Source organism: Erpetoichthys calabaricus, chromosome 6 (genome assembly GCF_900747795.2).
Source record: "Erpetoichthys calabaricus chromosome 6, fErpCal1.3, whole genome shotgun sequence".
NCBI classification, from domain to species: domain Eukaryota; kingdom Metazoa; phylum Chordata; class Cladistia; order Polypteriformes; family Polypteridae; genus Erpetoichthys; species Erpetoichthys calabaricus.
Window position 1 is genome coordinate 163818195 of NC_041399.2, and position 22751 is coordinate 163840945.

The 22751-nt window shown below is 38.9% G+C and overlaps 1 protein-coding gene across 2 annotated transcripts in view; it reads right to left on the reverse strand.

The window, feature by feature from the left end:
- Positions 1-12615: 12615 nt before the first annotated feature.
- Positions 12616-22751, reverse strand: part of LOC114653654 (xin actin-binding repeat-containing protein 1) — a 63540-nt gene continuing 53404 nt past the window's right edge. For both annotated transcript variants that reach the window (XM_051929331.1, XM_051929332.1), the window contains 4 exons: positions 22081-22232; positions 21650-21706; positions 13243-18018; positions 12616-12764 (listed from right to left, as the gene is read on the reverse strand). In XM_051929331.1, coding sequence (XP_051785291.1) covers positions 12756-12764; positions 13243-18018; positions 21650-21706; positions 22081-22232 — 4994 coding nt within the window. In that variant the 3' untranslated portion in view covers positions 12616-12755. The remainder of the gene's footprint in view (positions 12765-13242; positions 18019-21649; positions 21707-22080; positions 22233-22751) is intronic.

Consider the following 22751-nt stretch of genomic DNA (forward strand, 5'->3'; position numbering starts at 1 on the left):
CCCACAGGACAAAAGGGTCCTGTAGGACTCCTTCTTCATCTTGACGGCATCCCTCACCGCCGGTGTCCACCAACAGGTTCGGGGATTGCCGCCATGACAGGCACCGACCACCTTACGGCCACAGCTCCGGTCATTTGCCTCAACAATAGTGGCACGGAACATGGCCCATTCGGACTCAATGTTCCCCACCTCCCTTGGGATGTGGTCGAAGTTCTGCCGGAGGTGGGAGTTGAAGCTACTTCTGACAGGGGGGTCTGCCAGACGTTCCCAGCAGACCCTCACAACACGTTTGGGCCTACCAGGCCTGACCAGCATCCTCCCCCACCATCGAAGTCAATAATTAAATTAAAGATTGAAAATTATCTTACAGAAACTATCCTTGTTTATTGATATAATATGCACTGATAGGCTTGTTTAAGTGATTTGTTACTTGTTTAGTTCTTTCAAAGGTAATGACTAAGGAACTCAAGGATAAAAGTAATCAGGCAGAAGAGCCTCCTGGCCTCTGTTTGAGTATTGGTGCAGCACTTTCAGGGATAATGATGAGGTAGCCAGCCTTTGGCTGATACTAAGGTATTGAAGTTGAGGCAGCCAGCCTTAGCCATAATACTAATGTTTTTGGTTTGTGCAGCTTAACTGGGAAGTCCTGGCAGGAACACAGCTCTTGGCCTTTGCTAAGGTAGTTTGAAAATGCGGGCCTTCCATGGGTAGCAATTTGGGTATCACCAGGAGTGTGGCTTGTGAGGAAAGCAACTTCTGGTCCTTCCTAATTATTGATGCTGAGGTAGCCAGCCTCGGCCCTTACCATCTGTGATGATAAATAAGAGATAAGTGATTGCCACATAGGTAAGTATTGCGGAATGTACATGTAAATCAAAGCTAATAGTTTCCAGTATTAACATGTCCACTAATTTAAAATAGCCTTAGAGTTAAAAGAACCTTTTGTGAAAACTTTTATAAAACAAAACTATGATGTTATTTAAAACAGTAAAAATAATTGATTAAAACAAACAAGCAAATTTTTAAAAATTTTAACCGAAGTTAGCTAAAAGCTAAAAAAGAAAAGACCATGTTTAAGAAAGGGTATTTGGTCATAAATGTTTAAATAATTTAATCATCAAATTACTAGGACTTGTTCCCAAAGCAAAGTTTGCTAGTTACAAAGTTTGCTAGTTACAGCAAAAGAAGTCAATCTAGATATGATGTTACCAATACAAGGATAATCTTCACGATTGCCTTTAAATATCAAACTATGAAACAGAAAGATTGTAATTGGCTCCAGAATATACCTGTGTGAAACATTCACTTGTAGTGTGGGGTATTGCTTGTAAAATATCATGCAATGTCTGTTAGTATATGTATGTGCTGCTCAGAAATTACTATTTGATACCAAAATTAAATTTTTGAAATACTGTACATAGTTTATGTTATTAATCACATCACCTTCACCTCTTCATACTATTAGTTTAGACCATTCTAGGAAAGAAAGGTTCACTGATTCTAAACATGAACAATGAACATTAAAGCCTAAGAAACAGTTTTCACCTTATTAAACAGCTGTTAGGATAACATGCCCACACATAGGATTTACATTTTATTTTTAAAATAATCTAATTTTTGCTTGCTGTTGCCACGGTCTTATTGACTTCAGTTGAATTATGCTGTGGTGTTTAGATATTGCTTTTATTTCATTGTTCACATTCATTGTTGAAAATCTTTTAGGCATACTGATCATGTACATTTTTTCCATTATGGTTTATTTACTGTATTTTGGTTTTTAATTTACAAAATTAGCAATGTGTGTGGTTGAGTATGTATTCCTATTACGGAAAAAGGCATACTTGAAGGCAGAAATAAGGGTGGTTGTAAGATTGATAAAATAAGGTGAGAGGCAGGCTGGGGTCAAAAGTACTGAACTTCTAAGCCAAATTGGGTTCCACAAACCAAAACGCATGCAGAACGGTCCTAATGCCAACCAAAAATCTTGTGGAACTATACTAATCACACTTCCAGAAATTCGTTTTGTGTCCATGAACTTTGACATCAAGGATAGCGCGCCACCATGTTGAGTAACAACAGCGCATTGTTATCATGCGTTGCAGTTTCTGTGATCATGTGACAGTAACAGGAGCCCATAGCCAACAACAGCATGGCTGTAACCATGTGGGAGTAACACAAAATGGAGGTGAACTCTTCTGGTGCATATGTAATACTATAGAGAATTTAGTGTGACTACTAATAGATTAGTTCTTGCTTCTTTTTTGTCAGGGTTATGGAAATTTTTTGTTTATATTTTTACCATTTTTTCTGGTAAAATTTTGCAGTGTAGATTCAAACATGTCTGAACTTTGTTGAAAAAGAATGGGAAAGCTTGTGACCTCCCTTGAAATTTTATGAATGATTTTTTGATCTTGTATAATTCTAACCTTGAATACATCTAACTGCACTCCCCCTCTGTAATGCCCCTAAAATATTTGCCTCTCAATCTGTTTATTAGGTCTGTCTGGACTTTTTATGGAAACATTTACAACATTTCTGATCTTGAAAGCTGTTCTCCCTTATGATTTTCACTTATTTGTCATTTAATGTCATATTCACTTATGGGTCAGCAAACCTGGATTACTGACAACTTACTATAAAAAAAATCAAGGCAATTTATTAGGCAATAATTATATTTAATATCATACTTTACAACAGTGTTGCTTATGAAAGATTCAAATGTCATGTAGAACTTAATCACACATCTTCAGGACTGTTTAAATGATGAGTTAGAGAGAAGAGAAACAGCATCTAAATTATTTTTTTTCATGCGTTTTTGGGTTAATAGTAGAATGAAATATTATTTTCTTTTTACTCAAAGTTAGCTTTGGGCTTTCAGTTTTGGAAAATATTTTTCAATTTGGAATTTTTCTGATATGCCTATCCTCTAAATCAGGGTATAAAAATTTTGTTCGACATCTGATAACATTATTTTTATGTTAAACAGGCTTACCTGAGTTTCTTTTTGCACTGCTTGCAGCAAAAACATGACTGATGAAAAATTAATTTATCTGTTGCCATTTTTTCCGCAGGATATACATCTTTGAAACAAGCTGAGCATGTTTCTTTGACAGCTGGTGCCTGGAGCTGTAGTAACAATAAAAATATATCTGAATGCAGTTAACTCCAAATTTAGTAATTTACAATTTAAATTTACTGTAATATATGCAACATAGCTACATTTTAACATATCAAGTGATGATTGAATGTAGAATACTGAAAAATTTCAGAACCTTTATAATATAATATATACAAAAACATCTATAAAAGGGGATAAAAATGATGTGTCCTGTTTATGAGAGCTGATCACATCATGGACATAACTTGTTAGATCCATTACAGTTGGACTGACCCCAAGAGAGTTTGAATAGAATGGCACAGACAAACAAATAATAATCATCATAGCTAGCACTGTTACCATAAGAAAAATCAACAGCCATAACCAAAAGGGCAGAAAAAGGCCTTACAAAACCTGGAAAGAAACTGCTGAACTATCTGGATTTTTTTCCTAAGTTGTTAACTTTATGAAATATGAAAATTAGGCAGTGAAATGCAGGTTGCTCATGTTTATATTGCACAATAACACACAATGATAAAGTAACAAGTTGTGGGTTGAAAATCTCACTACTGACACTGTGTGACCATGAGAAAGTCGATGACCAAGTGCATCTCAAATGTTGTAAGTTAACTTGGATAGAAGCATCAGTCAAATAATAATAATAATAATAATAATAATAATAATAATAATATCGTAGTAACAAACAAAAGAGCCCTGAAAATGCGTGTAAAGAAACAAAACAATAAAAAATTAATGGCAGAAAACAGAAGCAATTCCATGATGCAGACATGAATTCAACCATCAAGTCAATTCAATTCAATTTCACATTATTGTCCCAAAAAGTAAGTTTAGTTTGTCAGTAGCTTTGACAGACAGAACATGACATAACATTAAAAACACATCAATGAAAAAGACAAGTTTAGTACAAATATATAAAATATAGCAATGAGCATATGATGAAACATTAGATCAGATGTATTACATCTAGAATTAAATCAACTTTTAGCCTTGACTGATGATTGATGCAAATGCTAACTGCCCTCCAAATGGTTATATAACAGGTAAAGCAAAGTGACAATGGTGTCCTCAGTACCTCTATTGGACTGGTAGACAAACTGAAATGGATCTAATAAACCCTGCATTTTCTCTTTTAGTTTACTTTTTATAAGTTTTTCGAATGATTTCATAACCAGTAATGGCAGAGTCACTGGTCTGAAGTCATTTACATTTTAGGATTTTTGTTTCTAGCTACTGAAACTAATGTAGCCTGTTTCCACAGCTTTAGGAGCTTCTGCTGTTCTAATATTAATGGAAAAATAAACTAAAAAATGGAGCTGTGCTGCTCTGCACAAGAATTCAAGAACCGTCCACTAAAATGGTCTGGAAAACAGGAAACAGATGGTATTAGCAAATATATTATTGGAGCAACATGGAAGGCTGAATTTCCCTGGCAGGAACCAAAGATGCTGCTCAGCCAATGTACCACACTACCACACCAATGAATCAGATATTGTGTTGCAGTAACCAAGAGTCAAGGATTTTAACTAACTTGAGTAAAAAAATGTTTTTGATGGGTTCTTCGTCCACTTTGCATTGCAAATTTTACACAGAGTACCGGCGATTATTTGTTTCCACTACAAGCACAGAGTCTAAGAGATAACTCAACACAAATATATGCAAGAAACAGTAGGGGGGGTGAACACTGACAGCCCCCTAAGCAGACACGTGGCTGTGTACGCAAGGCTTCCTGCTACAATGTGTGATGGACAAGTGATCCTCTTTAAGAAGGAATTGGAGTCACAGGGACATTTAAGGCCATTCGAGAGACTTCCTGACATGCTGCTTACCTCAAAATGAATTCCCAGGCCTGTCGCAGAAGACTTAAAAGTCTTTTCCAACCACAAGACAGCTGACCCTGGGGTTGGGAGAATTTCTGTTGACAAGAGCTGGTGGAAGGAAGCCAGGAGAGAAAAAGGGGAAAGGGTGGTAGCAGCTAGCAGGAAACACAGTTGAATTAAGGAAATGGTTTAGCCATCCTACCAGAGCATAATATGGATTTATTGTTTTCCCTGTAGTTTATCGTTGTCTTAATATCTATTCCCTTGTTAAGCCTCTTTGCTTTAATTTGGGTTTAGGGTCATCTTAGAGAACACCTCCTCCTGGTCACAAAGGTTTGATCCTATTGAAGAACCAGCAGACCTACCCATGGCAGAATACACTCAAATATAATCCATCCATCCATCCATCATCCAACCTGCTATATCCTAACTACAGGGTCACAGGGGTCTGCTGGAGCCAATCCCAGCCAACACAGGGCGCAAGGCAGGAAACAAACCCCGGGCAGGGTGCCAGCCCACCGCAGGGCACACACACACCCACACACCAAGCACACACTAGGGACAATTTAGAATCGCCAATGCACCTAACCTGCATGTCTTCGGACTGTGGGAGGAAACCGGAGTACCCGGAGGAAACCCACGCAGACACGGGGAGAACATGCAAACTGAACCTGGGTCTCCTAACTGTGAGGCAGCAACGCTACCCACTGCACCACCGTGCCGCCCAAATATAATCCTAAACAAAATTTTGATTTGGTTATCAAAATGCTGCATATTATAGGATTAGGGAGGAAATACAACAAAAGATAACTATGTGATATCCATCCATCCATTATCCAACCCACCATATCCTAACTACAGGGTCACGGGGGTCTGCTGGAGCCAATCCCATCCAACACAGGGCGCAGGGCAGGAAACAGGCCCCGGGCAGGGAGCCAGCCCACTACAGACTATGTGATATAATTATATTAAATTTTTAAACCAATCAAATGATAATTATAATTAAAGCAAACTTGATAAAATAAGATATGCTTACACAACAGTTCATAGTAAGCAAACAGCAAAGCACGTGTTTTTCTGGTCCCACCTGTGTGGGTGTTGACCCCCATCTACCAGTTGGGATGGCTCATCCACTTTCAAAAGACTCAATGGCTAGAAAAATGTTCTGTGACCTTCTATTTTTAGCTTTAGTTTTAGAAGTGTTCTTCAGTGGAGGAAGTGGAAGTTTTTCCACTTTTGGGAATCCAATAGACTTGGGACTCACTGAGCCTGCTCTCACTCTTTAATGGGTGTGACTTGGCATCCCCTCTGCTAACCTGAGACAATATGCAGCCTTATAATGCCCATGACTGATTAAGCTCTCCTTGTAGCCTTCAGTGCCCTCAGTCTGTCTTTGTGCCATAAGGGTCAGTCATCCCTGACACCTGCTCATTTACCTGACTCCTAGCACCCTGAGCAGATATTAACAGTTTCTTCTGTGGCCATTCCTCTCTTTCTGTCTTTTATACTAAAATCTTTTGTTTTGGTGCCTCCTTCCTGCACTGGCGTGTTGATTTGGATCTGCATGGACAAAGAAGATCTGGTTTTCTTCCAAGGACCTCGCAGAGCCCTTCCCTGTCCTGCACCATCCATTCCTCGCTGGCAACGTCTTGCGCACAAGGTAACTCTTCAAAAAAAAGCACTTTTTTACTTAGTGGGGCAAAGTAGCAATGGCATGAGGGGAGTCTTTCATGCTCCCTTAGTCTCTCATCTCCACTGGTACCTACCAATGTATATATTAAAGGAACACTTTTTTATTAATCCGAGTGTAGCATCAAGTCAATGAAACTTCTGGGCTATTGATCTGGTCAGTTAAGTAGCACAGGGGGTTGTTAATCAGTTTCAGCTGATTTGGTGTTAATGAAATGAACAACAGGTGCACTAGAGGGGCCACAATGAGACGACCCCCACATCAGGAATGGTTTAACAGGTGGAAGCCACTGACATTTTTCCCTTCTCATCTTTTTGGACTGTTTTTTCACTAGTTTTGCATTTGGCTACGGTCAGTGTCACTAGTGGTAGCATGAGGTGATACCTGGACCCTACAGAGGTTGCACAGGTAGTCCAACTTCTCCAGGATGGCACATCAATATGTGCCATTGCCAGAAGGTTTGCTGTGTCTCCCAGCACAGTCTCAAGGGAATGGAGGAGATTCCAGGAGACAGGCAGTTACTCTAGGAGAGCTGGACAGGGCTGTAGAAGGTCCTTAACCCATCAGCAGGACCGGTATCTGCTCATTTGGGCAAGGAGGAACAGGATGAGCACTGCCAGAGCCCTACAAAATGACCTCCAGCAGGCCACTGGTGTGAATGTCTCTGACCAAACAATCAGAAACAGACTTCGTGCGGGTGACCTGAGGGCCTGACTTCCTCTAGTGGGTCCTATGCTCACTGCCTGGCACTGTGGAGCTCGATTGGCATTTGCCATAGAATACCAGAATTGGCAGGTCCACCACTGTGCTTTTCACAGATGAGAACAGGTTCACCCTGAGCACATGTGACAGACATGAAAGAGTCTGGAGAAGCCATGGAGAACGTTATGCTGCCTGTAACATAGTTCAGCATGACCGGTTTGGTGGTGGGTCAGTGATGGTCTGGGGAGGCATATCCATGGAGGGACGCACAGACCTCTACAGGCTAGACAATGGCACCTTGACTGCCATTAGGTATCGGGATGAAATCCTTGGACCCATTGTCAGACCCTATGCTGGTGTAGTTGGTCCTGAGTTCCTCCTGGTGCATGACAATGCCCGGCCTCATGTGGCGAGAGTATGCAGGCAGTTCCTGGAGGATGAAGGAATTGATACCATTGAGTGGCTCCCACGCTCACCTGACCTAAATCCATTAGAACACCTCTGTATCATTATGTTTCAGTCCATCCAATACTGCCAGGTTGCACCTCAGACTGTCCAGGAGCTCAGTAATCCCCTGGTCCAGATCTTGGAGGAGACACCATTCGTCGTCTCATTAGGAGCATGCCCCCGACGTTGTCAGGCATGCATACAAGCACATGGGGGCCATACAAAGTACTGAGTATGATTTGGAGTTGCTGCAATGAAATTTCAGCAAAATGGACTAGCCTGCCACAACATTTTTTCACTTGGATTTTTGGGGTGTCTTTGAATTCAGCCCTCTCATTGAAATTTCATGTGTCTTTAAAGTGTTGCTTTAATTTTTGAGCAGTTTATATCTGCAGATGTCTTGTTAGAGACAGCATAAAGCAAACAGGAGGAGAAGGTCTGTTCAGTTTAAGTAAGGCAAGTGAGAGCAAGATGGTCATACATGTTATCCAGCTGTTTGAACTTTCTTTTTTTACTTCTGTTTAACAGGATTAACCTCAAAATGCATGGATCACATTGTTGAATCTTATAGATAATCCCTCTAATTACCTTATGTCCTTGACTAGCAATAATTACTGTAACTATTGATAGAGATTAGTGAAACAATGAATAAAAACCTACTTTCAAATCTATAACTGTTTTCCTTACTTGCAAGGTTTCTGCTTTGAAGTTCATCTGCTTTACAGCACAGTCCTCAATTTAGCTGCAGTTCTAAATTACAACAGAGGGAGCAACTGATTCTTTCTTGGATGGTCCAGAAATTTTTTTATGTTTGAGAAACAGTGGTAAATGTTTAGGAGTGACCGGTGGTGCAACAATGGGAAGTACAGGTGAGGCCTGCAGTGACGGTTGTGATCTCACAAGAATTTATTATTAGCATGCTTGCCTACTTGAGTTTGGGGTTTTCATTCTCGCAACTCCATTTAGACCTAATTATGACTATTGACCCTTTATGTAGCTAACATACTTAATGTATTTCATTGATGGTGGTCAGCTGTTATTGGCTTTACTTTAATTTCACATTTAAGTGTATTTTTTTGCACTAGGGGGCATCAAATTTTAGCTATGCTACTGGTAGTAGCCATGAGATTGTAGTGATGTTGGGACTTCATTTCTTTCCAAAGGATTACGTCTTGCCTGAAGGGGCCTGAGTTGCCATGAAAGCCTACATATTGTAATCTTTTTAATTAGCCAATAAAAGGAGTCATTTTGCTTGACTTCTCACTGCTCTCCAAAGGAGAAATATTTGAGCCATTGAGGATTTTATAGGTGATTGAAATATATATTTTAAGAAATATCTTTATGAGAGCTTGTTATAAGCAGACTTCAATAAAATTTGAAAGGGTAATTTAAAAAAAGATAATTCTCTATTACTGCAGCTAAAAATGCAAGCCCTCTGTCCCCCCTCTAGTGTTCACTGTTCATCTGCTCCTCTCATATTTTACTCACATTGGTTCCCTGGTATTCTCTTCTCTTTTACAGTTTGATGATGGTTTAATGACGTGAGTGGAATATTTTCCATTTTTGAGGGGTTCACAGACAGACTGTACCAGTTTAGCCAAAGTTTTTGCACTACGAACACTCCCAACACCTCAACTCTTTCAAGGTAATCTGTAGCTAGTGATGCTCTCCTTAGAAAGTCACTTCTGTTGTAAAAATGTCCCTATTTATAGAGAGACCATGGTGGATGGACTACATAAGTGGAGGTGTAATCCAACTAGGATAACTCTGGGTTCTTATCACAGCTGGGATAATCATAAAAATGAAAAGATGGGAGAAAGTGGTTATTAGTTTATCCCCCAGGGTGAAAGGTGGCAGTGTTGCTCTGGTGTGACCCTTGTTTGGACTCCCGTAGGGTGTCATGGGACCTGTAATTCAGAAGGGCAACCCTGTTGGGATTCCTGTGTGCTGCCAGAGGGTGGAAAGAGGTTTTCCAACTTTGGAGACCTTCTGCATGACCCGGAAGTTCTTCCATCATGCTCTGTCATGGCATTGGAAGTACTCCGGGGTCCATCATAAAAGGAGCCAACTAGCCTTAGTTAGATGTGTCCGGAGGAGAGGGGATAAAGCTTAATGGTGGAGTGGAAGGAGAGAAATGAAACTTTAATTAATGGTGGTGATTAAACTTTGGACTGTGATTTGTCTGTTTAGTGAAGGTACTGTATACATAAATAACATTAATTTGCATTCGTGACTGTGTGGGGTGTAATTGTGTTTGGAGATTGGGGCTCAGTGGCACCGCCTTGTGGTCACAGAATATATAAATATGCACCTGGTTTCATCCGAAAAATGATAAGATTAAGTAAAAGGCAGGGTCATGCTTTCCAAAATAATGAGACAAAATCATTTTATTATTATTGTTATTATTAATATAATAATATAGTAATAATTTTACAAAATGAATGAAGAGAAAATGTGCTAAATAATTTGCAAAAAGTACACCATTTTTAGGTAAATCTATAAATATATGTTTACAGGATACATAATACATTATTACAAAAAGTTAAAAAATATTGAAACATCTACAGTTAGTCTATAACACTTAAATACAAGACACATTGGAACTATGCTTAAAAATATGACTATATCGAGTAACGCAGGGGTCAGACAGAGCTGTCAACCAGCCATAACTATTTTTTTCCTAGTTTGGGGCTTCCAAATGTGACAAAAACAACGCCACCTTCTTTGACTTTGCCATTGCACTGGTTATTTTCTGCTAGTGATTTGGTATGCCTTCTAAGGACAGGGGATGCCATGACCTCATATCGTGTTGGACTGGCAACCACCTCGTACGTCGAGGATGTTTTTGTTTCAGACTGCTTAGTGACTGTAGTCGATGTTTTGGATGTTATAATTTTGTTTCCAAAGCAATCCATTTCTTCATATTTTTCTGTAACAGTCTTTGTCCCTACTATGCCTGGCACTTCTGGAATGGTTTGGAATGCAATCACACTTTTTTGTCTTCTTGGATTTAACGGACTACGCACACTGTCTACCGAAACTGATGATAAATTTCTGATGGACTCGTTGTTGGAACCACGTAAGCTTGAGCTCTCTGCTGTGTTTTTAGGCTTTGATTCTTGGGGTATGAAATTTGTGGAGTCACTTGACGATACCTCATTAACAGTGTGCTTTTCAGAGTTCTTAGATGTCAGAGGGTCTGAAGTTTTTCTTGCGGCAGACTGAATAGAAATAAAAGAAGGAGAAGAGGGACTGCTTGCCCGTGGTTTTGTGACTGGAATTTCTAAGCCCGATTTCTGCTCTCCATCTGCCTGTGGAAGTAATGGGCTGTTACTTTCAAAAATAGGCTTTGCGTCGTCACTTTTGGACCTACTGGAAACTATACTAATTTTCCTGATGCTATTGGTGTTGGCTATAGGCTCATCAGTAGACAACGATTCTCTGAACAACCCTGACAGGCCTGCTATATCAGCCTCCGATCTCAAACTTGAAACAGAAAACAAAGCTTTCTTAATGGCTTCCTCTATATCCATCAGCTTTGCCAAAGTCTGCTCTTTCAAGCGAACAATTTCTGCGCTTGCCCTTTCAAGATCCTCAAACACCACCCCAACTGGGGAAGTACTTTCTGTATCATCCTTCACTGATCCTGTCACTTTCACTTTCTGTGACTCTTTCGGTTTACTCTGGTTTACTTGACTAGATGGAGACACAATCCAATCAGGAACGTTTTCAAAAAAGTTCCGCAGCGACCTTACATCTACTTTCAGAGTCTCTCCTTCTAACTCTTCAACTTTGGACAGGATAATCTGGAGCTCTTCTTTCTTTCTCAAGTTTTCAAAAATTTCCATTGCTGCCTTAACATTTCCTCTCATAATTTCTTCTTTATGAACTGACAGTCTTTGACGGCGTTCATCTTCTGTCTCGTTTTTACGCTTCTTTTCTCTGAGGATAACTTTGTTTTCTTGCTGTTTACTTGGCCTTTTGGGTGGGCATTGCAACTGTTTTTGCTCACTTGCAGCATTTCCATCTGGCCTGCCCTTTTTGGCAAGTTGTTCTGAAGATGTGCTACTTGTGCTGTCAATAATGGTCTCCTCCTTTTGCAGCCTTAACTCTTCATCTACTGATTTGAAAGTGTTTTCTATACTGTCACCTTGAGAAATTCTGACTTTTTTTGGTGACACCACAATAGGAGCCACATCGTCTTTCATCATTTCAGATCCCGAAGTCACATTAACGTATCCTGTCCTCCGACCTCCAAATTTATGAAGGGTTGCCTGAAAGTCTTGGTGGGTGTCAGTGGTGGTAACACCTTCCTTTGAATCAGAGTGCATTGAACATTGCAGCTCTTTGGTAGCAGTTATTTTCTGAGGCACACTTTTAACATTGCTTTTCTCATTATGGCTTTCTGAGGACAATCCTGAAGTGCAAAGTTTCATTTCTGCAGATTGCTCCTTGTGTTGGATTTCACTCTCGACTCCATTCTTTTTTTCAGCCACCGGATTTGAGGTTCTACTTGACTTATTACAGACTTGCTTGGAACCAATTTGTCCCTCTCTGTGTGACTCTTCATTGTGACATGAATACTCTTTGTGGGACTCCTTCTCTAGTGACTCTGTAGCATCAGCTTGAATTACCCCTCGACAAGGCAATGACTTTGATGGAAGTTGTTGAAATGAAGCAGATTTCGGAGGTGTCTGGGGTATGTCTTTCGAAAGGACTGTAGGTCCTTTCTGCCTTTCTTTTAGGTGGTCTGGCTTTGGTGGGAGGCTGGGTTTCTGTCCTTTCCGTCCTGTAGTTCCTGCAGTCAAATACTCAGGTTTCGGTGGAAGAGCTGGTTTGAGGGGTGAGACCTTCTCTGAAGATTTTGGAGGGTTGGCCAAAACAGATTCTTTAGAGGCAGTAGGACAATCAGACCTCTCACTACATGTTTTTGTCTCACAGGGGTGGGTGACGGCTGCAGAAGGCTGGAATCCCCCATCAATCACTGAAACTGGAGTAGGAAACTCAGTGTCAGATGTAGACAATGAAACAGCACATGATTGGTTGCAAACAGATTCATTATCACCTTTCTTTCTGCTAACTGAAAGTGACTGTCCTGCATTTCTGTAAATCATAGCAGCCTTAAAATCCCCTTTAGAGATATTAACACTAGACTTCTGAAGAGAGTGAAGAGCTGCAGGTAAATCTCCTCGAACAACCTCCTCCTTTTCTAATGGCCTCTGTTCTGCCGCAGCATTCTGCAAAGATTTAATTGCAGCCTTTACATCTCCTTTAACAACAAGCTCTTTCTCTGACTTCTCTTGCACAGTCTGTGAGTCATAATCTGAGCTGAGAAAAGGATTTACAGTAGTGTTCACTGTAGCTGAAGCAACTGGGTTAAGGTTAATATCTGCACTTTTTGAAATTTCATTTCCCTGGCAGGCATCAGTTTGCTGCCTGGCACCCTGTAAATCCACAGATTTACTGACCTTTGGCTGTGTCGGAAGAAACTTCTGCTGACTTGTAGACAAAGTAGCCGATTCTTTTACTGTTGTCGTAGAGGAAATTTTCTTCTGCTGACTTGTAGACAAAGTAGCCGATTCTTTTACTGTTGTCGTAGAGGAAATTTTCTTCTGCTGACTTGTAGACAAAGTAGCCGATTCTTTTACTGGTGTCGTAGAGGACATTTTCTTCTTTTGGATAACAGTTTTCTCAACCTTTTTTGATTCTTGCTTGACTCGTTCCTGCTGCTGCATCTGCTGCTGTTGGCCAGCAAACTGAGAAAACACATCCTGCTTCTCCTGAGTATGGTGGTGAAGCATTTGTTGCTTGGCTGTTTCTTGCTGAAGACTTTGCATTGATGCCTCAAGATCAGCGCTATCAGACTCTTCATTTGCTGATCCGGCTTGACTAATTTTCTCTTCCCTGTGTTTTTCTTCAGCAGTGCATCCAGAAAAATGTCCTAGTGTTTCTTCATTGCCACTTTCTGTGAATGTAATCTCCTCTGTTGGCAATTGGATGTCATAAATTGTACCGGGAACAGTAGTTTTCCTCTCCTGCTTCATACTTTGATTTTTTGCCTCTTCTAGAGATTTTAGGGTTGCTTTAATATCTCCTGAAACAATTTCCTCTTTTTGGATAACTAGTGGTTGTTTTACTGCCTGATCCAGGGATTGTTTAGCAGAAGACACATCACCCCGCAGGATCTCTTCTTTGTGGACAACATTGGAGACCATTGAGTTTTCAGAAAGGAACACTTTTTTGGTACTTCTTACATCTCCAGGGACGATGTCAGTAACTGTTCTTTCGACGGACTCCTGCATTTGACCAAGGTGTCTTTTTGCTCCCTCAACATCCCCTTGCATAATGTCAACTTGATCTTTAGGCCTACTGTCAATGGTATCCTCTGAGGTCTGGTCTTGACAGTTCTTGAGATAATCCAATTCTCCTTTTTCAATGCAGGTCTTATACAAGTTCACATTTCCTTTTTCACTTTCTTCTAACCTGATAGTTGCTGCAGCTTTGTGCTCCTGTGTCGATGCCAGAAGACTGCTAATGGTAGACTTCACATCACCTTTAATAGTTTCTGACTGACTGAAAAGGGAATACACCGTCATTTCAACACTACCCTTGTTTGATTCTTGAATCAGAATTCCTTTCTTCACTGATTTGTCTTGACTCAAAAGGTTGTCAAGGGCATGTGCTACATCTGCTCTCGTATGCTCAGTCTCTGTCAATGAGCTGGCCTTGGCATGATGCACAGACAAATCAAGCTTTGTTACATTTACATTTCCCTCATCATCTTCTTTAAGAAGAATGCCATGGGGCTCCACATTCATCGTGCACAGTAACTGTAGCATTATTGCCTCAATGTTTCCTTCAACAAGCTCATCTTTCTGAATCATAGGTCCTTCACTGTTGGTTAACTGATACTTTGCCATTTTTACACTTGTCGTTTCATTAGCTTCAATAATAATCCCATGTGAGCGAACTGCACAAAAACTGCTTAGGCGATGTAATGTTTCTTTTATACTTTCAGTTATTTGCATAGACTGATTTGTTGCATGCTCTGAAGAAAATTTGTCAAGAGGTGTTGTTTCAAACAACCATGTTGTTCTCTTTACATCTGCCTGAGGCATTTCCTCTTGAATCTTCACTGTTGAGCTAATTTCTGAATCCTTTAATGTATCTAAAGGCTGTGTTTCAAATAACCAAGTGCACCTTTTAACATCTCCTTTGTGACTATCTTCCCTGTGCACCTTTTGAACTGATGTGCTTTCCTGAAAATCACCTTTTAAGGAATCGATGGGTTGATTTTCAAAAAGCCAAGTGGAAGTCCTGACGTCTCCTCGGTGAACATCACTAACGCTCACCATTCTTACATACTTCTGGTTACTCCTTTGACACTCAAAAATTTGTTTGTTTGACTGCACATCACCTTTTTGAATATCATCCACTGTTTTTACTACTGTCTTTTCTCCCAAAGCAAACGAATCCAGTGGTTGTGTCTCAAATCTCCATCGTGCAGTTTTGACATCACCTTTCTCAATATCCTCCTGTGTAACAGCACGGATAAGGTAAATTTCATCCTCGGGTTTAATGCTATCCAAAGGCTTTGTTTCAAACATCCATCTTGCACCTCTAACATTTCCACTCATAATTTCTTCTTTCTTAACAGTGGTGACCTCATGAAATAGTCCATCTTTGTCTTGAATGGCATATAGGGGTTGAGACTCAAATAACAAGACAGAGGATTTCACATCTCCTTTTTGCAAGGTCTCCTCAGTTGAATCTGAGACACATTCGGACTCCTTGTTTAAATGGTGAATCTGGTCTAAAGAAAAGGTTTCGAAAACAAATTTTTTGTTTCCAACTTCCCCTGGTTTGACATCACACGTATGTTGTTTGTTGCTCTCAGTACTATTAATAGTATCAGTGACACCATTTTCAAAAAGCCAGGTGAACTTGTGAACTGAGCCTACCTGGATGCTTTCTCCTTCGTCGCCTACTTCTGAAACTTTTACGGAGGATGCACCAATGCTGTCAATTGGCTTAGTTTCAAAGACTTCCTTTACTCTTGACACGTCTCCCGACTGGATATCTACTTTGCTTAAACATCTGAAAGCTTGTTCTCCCGTCTGAAGAGAAGTGCTGCTATCTAAAGATTCTGTTTCAAAAAGATGTCTCACTGTTTTCACATCCACATTTTTAACATCATCCTGATAGACATCACATACTTTTAAATATTTCTCAGTGCTTTCTTTTATAGCGTCCAAAGGCTGGGTCTCAAAAAGCCACGTATAAGATTTCACATCAGCTTTTGGTATACTTTCCCCCTCCTTTATGGTGTCACTTTTTTCATACAAAACATCCATGGGCTGCGTTTCAAAAAGCCACCTGCAAGTACTGACATCTCCCCTTTCAGAGATTTCTTTCTTCATCCCTAAAGACTCTTCAGTCTGGTTGACTTGCTTGTGGATACTATCTAGTGGCTGGGTCTCAAAAAGCCATTTAGCTGTCTTGACCTCACCAGTGCAAGATTCTTGCCTAGTAATGCCTTTAATAATCTTAACATTCCCTGCTTCTTCATCAAACTGGTCTAAGGGTTTTGTCTCAAACATCCATCTGCATTTTTGGACGTCACCCTTAATGACTTCTTCGCGGCTTACTGTTGTTACCTTGTGATAATACCCAGAATTGTCTCTAATCGCATATAATGGGGTTGATTCAAACAAGTGTTTGTTGCATTTGACATTTCCAACCAGCACTTCTTCTCTTTTAGCATTGCATTCATTGTCACTGGCAGATATGCTGTCCAAAGGGAGGGTTTCAAAGAGTTGTTGATACAGTTTAACATCTCCCTTTTCTATCTGTGCAGTATTAGATGCTTCTTTGTTCAAGGTCTCAAGAGACTTGGTCTCAAACTCAAGCTTCCTTTGCTTTACTGCTCCTTTTTCATCTTCAGTCACAGTGACTTTCTTTAAATGGCCAACTTCGCAACTGTCCTTTAGTGTTTCTATTGGCTGAGTTTCAAACAACCAAAGAGTTGACTTCACATCTCCACCTACCATTTCTTCTCTTAGTTGAATGTCACTGGAAGATTCACCTTTTAAGGAATCCAGTGGCTGGGTTTCAAAAAGTAATCGTTTCCCAACAACATCACTTCCTTCTATTACTTCCATGCTTGCTTTGAAATTATCCTCATGGATGGTTTCCTGAATGGTATCCAAAGGCTGAGTTTCAAACATCCACCGTTTTTTGTCCACTCCTCCCTTTTGGGCTTCTTCCAGAGATATTCCACGAATGATACGAACCCCTGATGCACCTTTGTTTATAATATCTAGTGGCTGGGTCTCAAAAAGCCATCGTGCCGTTCTGACACTATTAGTCTGGACCTCTTCTCTGCAGATAGACTTAATTTCATGGATATTTCCTGTGTCATCCCTAATGGCACAGCATGGCTCTGTCTCAAACAGCTTCACACTTTTTTGTACATCACCTTTCTGCTCTTGTATTTCAGATTTTAGTTTCAGAATTTGATAGTCTTCCACCGAATTGCAGCGCCCAAGCGTATCTAAAGGATAGGACTCAAAGAGAAGCCTTGCTCCTTTTACATCTCCTCCTTGCACAGGTTCTTTCAGCACAGCTTCCAAAACATCTCCTTCCTCTGGATAGATTTTATTTAAGGAGTCCAAAGGCTGGGTTTCAAACAGCCATGATGTTGTGCGGACATCTCCCTTGGCTTGATCTGTCTTAAGCATTGCTGTTGAGGTGGATAAATGTAAACTATCTGGGGCATGGCATTCAAAGCAGGAAGAAGTACTTTTCACATTTCCGCTGGGAACAGATTCCTCTTCAAGTATCTTCTTGGTAGCATGGTGTTCACCTATGGAATCTAGGGCCCAGTTCTCAAAGATCCAGCGCATGGACTGAACTTCCCCTTGAAGTCCTGCATCAATGCATGGAACATCCCCAGAATTCATCACTTCCACAAATTCTTCATTCACAACATCCTCCAAGTTTTTTCTTAGCTCTGGATGCATATGTTTATAGAGCCTCTTAAGCTCATTTTTTTGTCGCTGCTGGTAAAACACAGAAAAAGTTTCTTTGGGAGGAGGAACCGGAATGAAACTTTCACTTGCATCTCTCACAGAAGCTACCTCTTCCTGTTGTGTATTTGCAGGAGGTGGAGGTGGCAATTCACATTCTAGGTTTTGTCCGTTGTTTGTCAGGGTTGCCTTCATTTGTTCTGTTTTCTCTGCCATCTTGGATAATAGAAAAAAGAAAGTCATCAATGTGTTCTGCGATTAATTTATTGTTAGTGTAAGTCAAGAAACATATATACATAAGAAGGATGTAATAAAAGTATCATACCTTTTACTAGTGAGCAGAGCATTATTTGCATGCGTTGTTCTGCAAGTACCATGGCAAACGTTTCTCCACACACGTGCATAATGTTAGCTGAACTGCAAACATTTAGTGCTCCAGTGGCTACTCAACCAAACACAAGTTGTTTTGCAAAGGAACACAATGGTTAGTTAATACAGTCAATAAAATGTGACTATAACCACAATATTAAAATTGATTTAAAAATAAGAGATTTATATTTCAATAATATTAATAAGCTGTTCTTAAATGAATACTCCACACAAAACAGGAAGCCACTTCACACTGGGTCTCGCTTTTGAATTGAAAACAGGACACTTGACAAATGAATTAATAGTTTGCAGAGTACTTTCATTTTCTGGAGTGATTTACTTAACAGAATTTTACCAAAAATTAACACGTAACACTGTATTGTACATTTGAGCATGCAACTGGATGACTTGGTGTGTAGAATATGTGACACAAATAAAATTTTTCATAGACATTTTGTATTGTTTGCTATTGTCCAGCACTGGTATTGGGTCCTATTCTGTCAAAAATTTTGTTATGTCTTTTTTCCACAAAAATGTGAGATTACAATTTCTTGGCCACCACTATAAACTGCATGGGGTATGTGACATAAAAAAATAAGTAATTTACAGTGGTATTTAATACGTTTGGTATGTTCCTATACTGCACATTGAAATGTTTATTTGCGATAAAGCTACCACGACCAGTTGGGGTGTTATAAGACCATGTTGTAACAGGGTGACAGACTTTTTGGAAATACATCAAATCATATTCAGGTATTTTTTTCTAGAAATTTACATAAAACACCTTATTTAGAGCAGGGGTTTTAAAACTTTTTAATGTGAGGCTCAAATAAAGACAATTTGAACCATACTGAGACAAATGAAGTGGATTATTACCATTATGACAGAAGAGCCATACATAGCATAGACATATGAGGGACGTTCAAAACGTTTCCGTACTTTTATATTTTCGTTGGAAACAGTGAAGGCTGGAGGAGTAGTAATTGATTGTGTCTGAGAATGTCATGTGACTGGGCAAGGAAGGTAACTATATAGAAAAGTAATGTAATTTGTTTTTGAAATTCTTACTAAATAGAGTTAAAATAGAGTTGAACGTCCCTCGTATATCAATGGCCATTATAATAAAAATAATATATTTTTCACATGAATATTACTAAAAGAGAAAAGTGGAAAGTAAACATATTGTTGATGAAACAATTATTATTTAAAACAGGGCACAGATTCCTGAGGCATATCACTACCAGCGTAAATGTGAGAAAGAAATGAGAGAAAGAAATTTGTGGGGCTTGGAGCCAATGATTTTTTTAAAGGATAGTATGAATGGTCACTTAAATGAGTCACTTAATTCATGGCACCGGATAATGAATAATATAGTCAAAAAAATGAATCAATACAGTTTATTCACTTTATCTTATAACACATTTGATTTTTTTCAAATGTTTTTCAAAGGCTCCGCCATTAACAATACAAACAGTATTTCTTAATGAGTTTGCAAATAGTTTAACATAATCTGGTTTTCATTTAACTGGGTTAGAAAAAATACCTTAACTATTCCTAAAAAATGTGTGGACTGTCTGTATTTTAATGTGGGAAATAAATATTAATTATATTTTCTGGTGTTCTTACAGTTCTTATTGGTCCAAATACATCCTTCACACTACCAGTAGGTTGAAATTTACCCAGACACTTTAGCGTAGTGTGACAAGATGGAATTGTTCCTCATTGAGGTACGATAATTTTATTGCAGAATCTTCTTTGCACCTATGATGCAGATTTTGATTCAATATATGGCTGGACAGCGAACACAGGATGAAGTATCGACCACGGCCAATGAAAATGATTTAAGTATACAACATAAATACTCCAATCATATTCACTTGCCTATTGTAATACTCACATCAGTTACTGTATTTTCGTTTTGACAATTTAAACTAGCACTGCAGTTCCCTTACCTCATAATCTTGATTGTCATTCCCTCCTCTCATCCCTTTCATATACAGTATGTGTCTTTGCTGTGAATTCTGTCAGCCTGATTATTTCACAGGTTATGATAGAGAAGGTAGTGTCATGGGGAATATTTTTATATTTTTGTGCCATAAAAACGAAAGCTCTCTTTGATAAGTAACAGCATTGTTTCACATGCTAAATCACGGCTGGCATATCACTCACCTTGGCCGAACTCCAACAAGTTTACTACATAATCATGTGGCGACTCAGCGACCCATCACAAACACGTCCACAACCCAATTTGAGTCACAGACCCATAGTTTAAGAAGATCAGCATATGTAGGATCAAAAGGCAAATTGAGCAATGTTTTATGTCCAGGCGGAGGGATGACCTGTAACTAGACGTGAATTACAAAATGACGCTGTATGAAAGTAGATGGTAGGATTGTGAAGGAAATGTTAGCTTGGATTTTTGGTTTGTTTAGTCTTTGATGTTTACATCACTTGTCCCTTTTTTATGGTTGTTTTGTAAGACTGGTAGAAGTGATGAGCCCTTCATAAAATATGAAATGTATAACCTTGTTAAATATAAGGGGTGTGCGATAAATTAAATATACCTGAACATTTTGTTTTTCAAACAGACAAAAGGTTTAGTCACAGAGAGGCAAGCAAGCAAACTTTCACATACAGTACAGAGATATTAATACGTCAGCCTGATTCTCTTCACATAGCTTTTGTGTATACAAAAAATTCTATTCAGCAAGCCATTTTACATTTCCACCTTTTCCAAGACAGGATTATAGGAAGGTTGATTCAGAGCAGGAACTCTTTGATAAAAGGCAAAAACCAGCACTGGAAGGAATGGCAGAATACTCAAAGCACATCCCTTTTCTCATCCAACAGGGCCAGTTTAGAGTTACAAATTAGCCTGACATCATTTTCACTAAAATGGTCCTCCATTTAATCACATACTATGAAAAATTATAGAACTAAAGGTAAGTTAATTTTATAATATGTAGTTTTTCTCCCCATAAAATAAAACTAGTTGAGGAAAGATTCACTTAAGCACCACTGCTATGACTTTCACATTTAAAAATGTGCCACTGAATCCATTTTCTGCCGTGTTGTTTTCTTAAGATGTACTGTTTCAAAGGCTTTACTCCACTTTTTCCACTCCTTATTAATTATTTTATGCACAGGGTTTTGATTCATCTGGTTCATCTGAATTTCCCCTTGGGATTAATAAAGTATCTATCTATCTATCTATCTATCTATCTATCTATCTATCTATCTATCTATCTATCTATCTATCTATCTATCTATCTATCTATCTATCTATCTATCTATCTATCTATCTATCTATCTATCTATCTATCTATCTATCTATCTATCTATCTATCTATCTCTTTGTAAAACACTTTCTAAAGCTTATGAAAGCTGCCAGAGAGCTCATAATGACTGTCCTTACTGAAAGCAAATACAAGCACATAGTTCTCACCATTACTTGACACAACACATTTCTTACTGTTACCTTGTTTGTTTTAAATGAGGTGCCGGAATAAGGTACACTGTCATGTAGGAGGCCAACCTGTGGGGAATAAGCAAGAAAGGTCATTTTACAGAATCCACAAAGTGTTTAAAGAAATTACAGAATATCAAATAAAACATTAAGGCTGTATTTGTTTTAAAAGGCCAACGATGGCATAAGTCATATTTAGAACAAAGTATTCCTAGACTTACAGTGTAAGAAAATGGAACTACATGATGAAAACTAGTTTTAAATTGAGGTATATTTTTATTATTACAATATATCAAAGTTTAAAGAAAGGAGATATTCCTTTTTGCAGAAATACTAACTTATCAAATATATTGATATTTTTTGGTTGATGCAAAGAGGCTTTATTTTAAACTTACAAGTTGAATTTAACATTAGAGTATATCCAAAAAAACAGCAATGCTTACGGCCTTTGGTGGACTGTCTGCTGAATTCTGTGTAGTTATTTTTGACAAATAGAGTTCAGAAAGTTCTTTTACTGTAGACACTGGTTTGTCCGTCACTCGGTCAATGTCTGTATTTCTGTCTTCAGGTTGTAAATTTAGTTGATTCTGGTCATCTGAAAAACAATTGAAATGGTGGCTTATTCAACAAACCCAGGGTTCAGCCTGCGTCATTAATATCAGTCAGAACAATCTGTTCTACCGGGTAAGTGCAATCAGCATTGTTTATGCTATTAACACATCACAGTCAATTTAATTAGACAGGGTAAGAGGGGAGCAATGGTTTCTTTCCTTGCATGGTAATTTAAAATGATTAAATCCTGAAAAGTTCTTACAGTATTCTTCATTTACTTTAAATGACATATTACATATACATAGTGTACAATAGATCAATTGTTTTCAAACTGTGGGTTTGCTGGCTCTGAAGTATTGGCCAGAGCAGTCCTGGAGAGGCTGACATTCTTAAAAAAAAAAAAAACATCAAAATTTTAAATATTACCTTTAAGTCGCCTCATGTGATTTCTAAATGAAACATAACCCAAAATGTTCTTTAGTTGTTGTGTAAAACTAGTCCTATATTAATGTAGTTAATAAGTAGAAATGCAGTTCTCTTGATGCAAGCAGCACAAAGGAAC